At 49.5% G+C, this 2,206-nt stretch overlaps 1 protein-coding gene across 1 annotated transcript; it reads left to right on the forward strand.

Moving 5' to 3' along the window:
* Positions 1–294: 294 nt before the first annotated feature.
* MONOS_17331 (putative Ribosome-binding protein 1) lies at positions 295–2,024 on the forward strand (the record flags this gene model as incomplete). Its single annotated transcript, XM_067870243.1, has 6 exons — positions 295–374; positions 623–802; positions 1,006–1,107; positions 1,161–1,557; positions 1,611–1,741; positions 1,871–2,024. 6 exons carry the CDS (start codon positions 295–297, stop codon positions 2,022–2,024), a joined length of 1,044 nt encoding a protein of 347 aa, XP_067731428.1.
* Between the last annotated feature and the right edge of the window lie 182 nt (positions 2,025–2,206).

Raw genomic sequence — 2,206 nt, forward strand, 5'->3', positions numbered from 1 at the left:
GGTTAGGTTAGGGTTAGGGTTAGGGGTTAGGGTTAGGGTTAGGGTTAGGTTAGGGTTAGGGTTAGGGTTAGGGTTAGGGTTAGGGTTAGGGTTAGGGTTAGGGTTAGGGTTAGGGTTAGGGTTAGGGTTAGGGTTAGGGTTAGGGTTAGGGTTAGGGTTAGGGTTAGGGTTAGGTTAGGGTTAGGTTAGGTTAGGGTTAGGGTTAGGTTAGGGTTAGGTTAGGTTAGGGTTAGGGTTAGGGTTAGGGTTAGGTTAGGGTTAGGTTAGGTTAGGGTTAGGGTTAGGGTTAGGGTTATGGGTAAGGTTAGGGTTAGGGTTAGGGTTAGGGTTAGGGTTAGGGTTAGGGTTAGGGTTAGGGTTAGGGTTAGGTTAGGGTTAGGGTTAGGGTTAGGGTTAGGGTTAGGGTTAGGGTTAGGGTTAGGGTTAGGGTTAGGGTTAGGGTTAGGGTTAGGGTTAGGGTTAGGGTTAGGGTTAGGTTAGGGTTAGGGTTAGGTTAGGGTTAGGGTTAGGGTTAGGGTTAGGGTTAGGGTTAGGGTTAGGGTTAGGGTTAGGTTAGGGTTAGGGTTAGGGTTAGGGTTAGGTTAGGGTTAGGGTTAGGGTTAGGGTTAGGGTTAGGGGTTAGGGTTAGGGTTAGGGTTAGGGTTAGGGTTAGGGTTAGGGTTAGGGTTAGGGTTAGGGTTAGGGTTAGGGTTAGGGTTAGGGTTAGGGTTAGGGTTAGGGTTAGGGTTAGGGTTAGGGTTAGGGTTAGGGTTAGGGTTAGGGTTAGGGTTAGGGTTAGGGTTAGGGTTAGGGTTAGGGTTAGGTTAGGTTAGGGTTAGGGTTAGGTTAGGGTTAGGGTTAGGGTTAGGGTTAGGGTTAGGGTTAGGGTTAGGGTTAGGTTAGGGTTAGGGTTAGGGTTAGGGTTAGGGTTAGGGTTAGGGTTAGGGTTAGGGTTAGGGTTAGGTTAGGGTTAGGGTTAGGGTTAGGTTAGGGTTAGGGTTAGGGTTAGGGTTCAAGCTAGGTTAGGGTTAGGGTTAGGGTTAGGGTTAGGGTTAGGGTTAGGGTTAGGGTTAGGGTTAGGGTTAGGGTTAGGGTTAGGGTTAGGGTTAGGGTTAGGGTTAGGGTTAGGTTAGGGTTAGGGTTAGGGTTAGGGTTAGGGTTAGGGTTAGGGTTAGGGTTAGGGTTAGGGTTAGGGTTAGGGTTAGGGTTAGGGTTAGGGTTAGGGTTAGGGTTAGGGTTAGGGTTAGGGTTAGGGTTAGGGTTAGGGTTAGGGTTAGGGTTAGGGTTAGGGTTAGGGTTAGGGTTAGGGTTAGGGTTAGGGTTAGGGTTAGGGTTAGGGTTAGGGTTAGGGTTAGGGTTAGGGTTAGGGTTAGGGTTAGGGTTAGGGTTAGGGTTAGGGTTAGGGTTAGGGTTAGGGTTAGGGTTAGGGTTAGGGTTAGGGTTAGGGTTAGGGTTAGGGTTAGGGTTAGGGTTAGGGTTAGGGTTAGGGTTAGGGTTAGGGTTAGGGTTAGGGTTAGGGTTAGGGTTAGGGTTAGGGTTAGGGTTAGGGTTAGGGTTAGGGTTAGGGTTAGGGTTAGGGTTAGGGTTAGGGTTAGGGTTAGGGTTAGGGTTAGGGTTAGGGTTAGGGTTAGGTTAGGGTTAGGGTTAGGGTTAGGGTTAGGGTTAGGGTTAGGGTTAGGGTTAGGGTTAGGGTTAGGGTTAGGGTTAGGGTTAGGGTTAGGGTTAGGGTTAGGGTTAGGGTTAGGGTTAGGGTTAGGTTAGGGTTAGGGTTAGGGTTAGGGTTAGGGTTAGGGTTAGGGTTAGGGTTAGGGTTAGGGTTAGGGTTAGGGTTAGGGTTAGGGTTAGGGTTAGGGTTAGGGTTAGGGTTAGGGTTAGTAGGGTTAGGGGTTAGGGTTAGGGTTAGGGTTAGGGTTAGGGTTAGGGTTAGGGTTAGGGTTAGGGTTAGGGTTAGGGTTAGGGTTAGGGTTAGGGTTAGGGTTAGGGTTAGGGTTAGGGTTAGGGTTAGGGTTAGGGTTAGGGTTAGGGTTAGGGTTAGGTTAGGTTAGGGTTAGGGTTAGGGTTAGGGTTAGGGTTAGGGGGTTAGGGTTAGGGTTAGGGTTAGGGTTAGGGTTAGGGTTAGGGTTAGGGTTAGGGTTAGGGTTAGGGTTAGGGTTAGGTTAGGGTTAGGGGTTGGGGTTAGGGTTAGGAGGGGTTAGAAAGGGTTAGGGTTAGGGTTAGGGTTAGGGTT

This window comes from Monocercomonoides exilis (genome assembly GCF_001643675.1).
Source record: "Monocercomonoides exilis strain PA203 chromosome Unknown scaffold12-1864167, whole genome shotgun sequence".
In the NCBI taxonomy this organism is placed as follows: Eukaryota; Preaxostyla; order Oxymonadida; family Polymastigidae; genus Monocercomonoides; species Monocercomonoides exilis.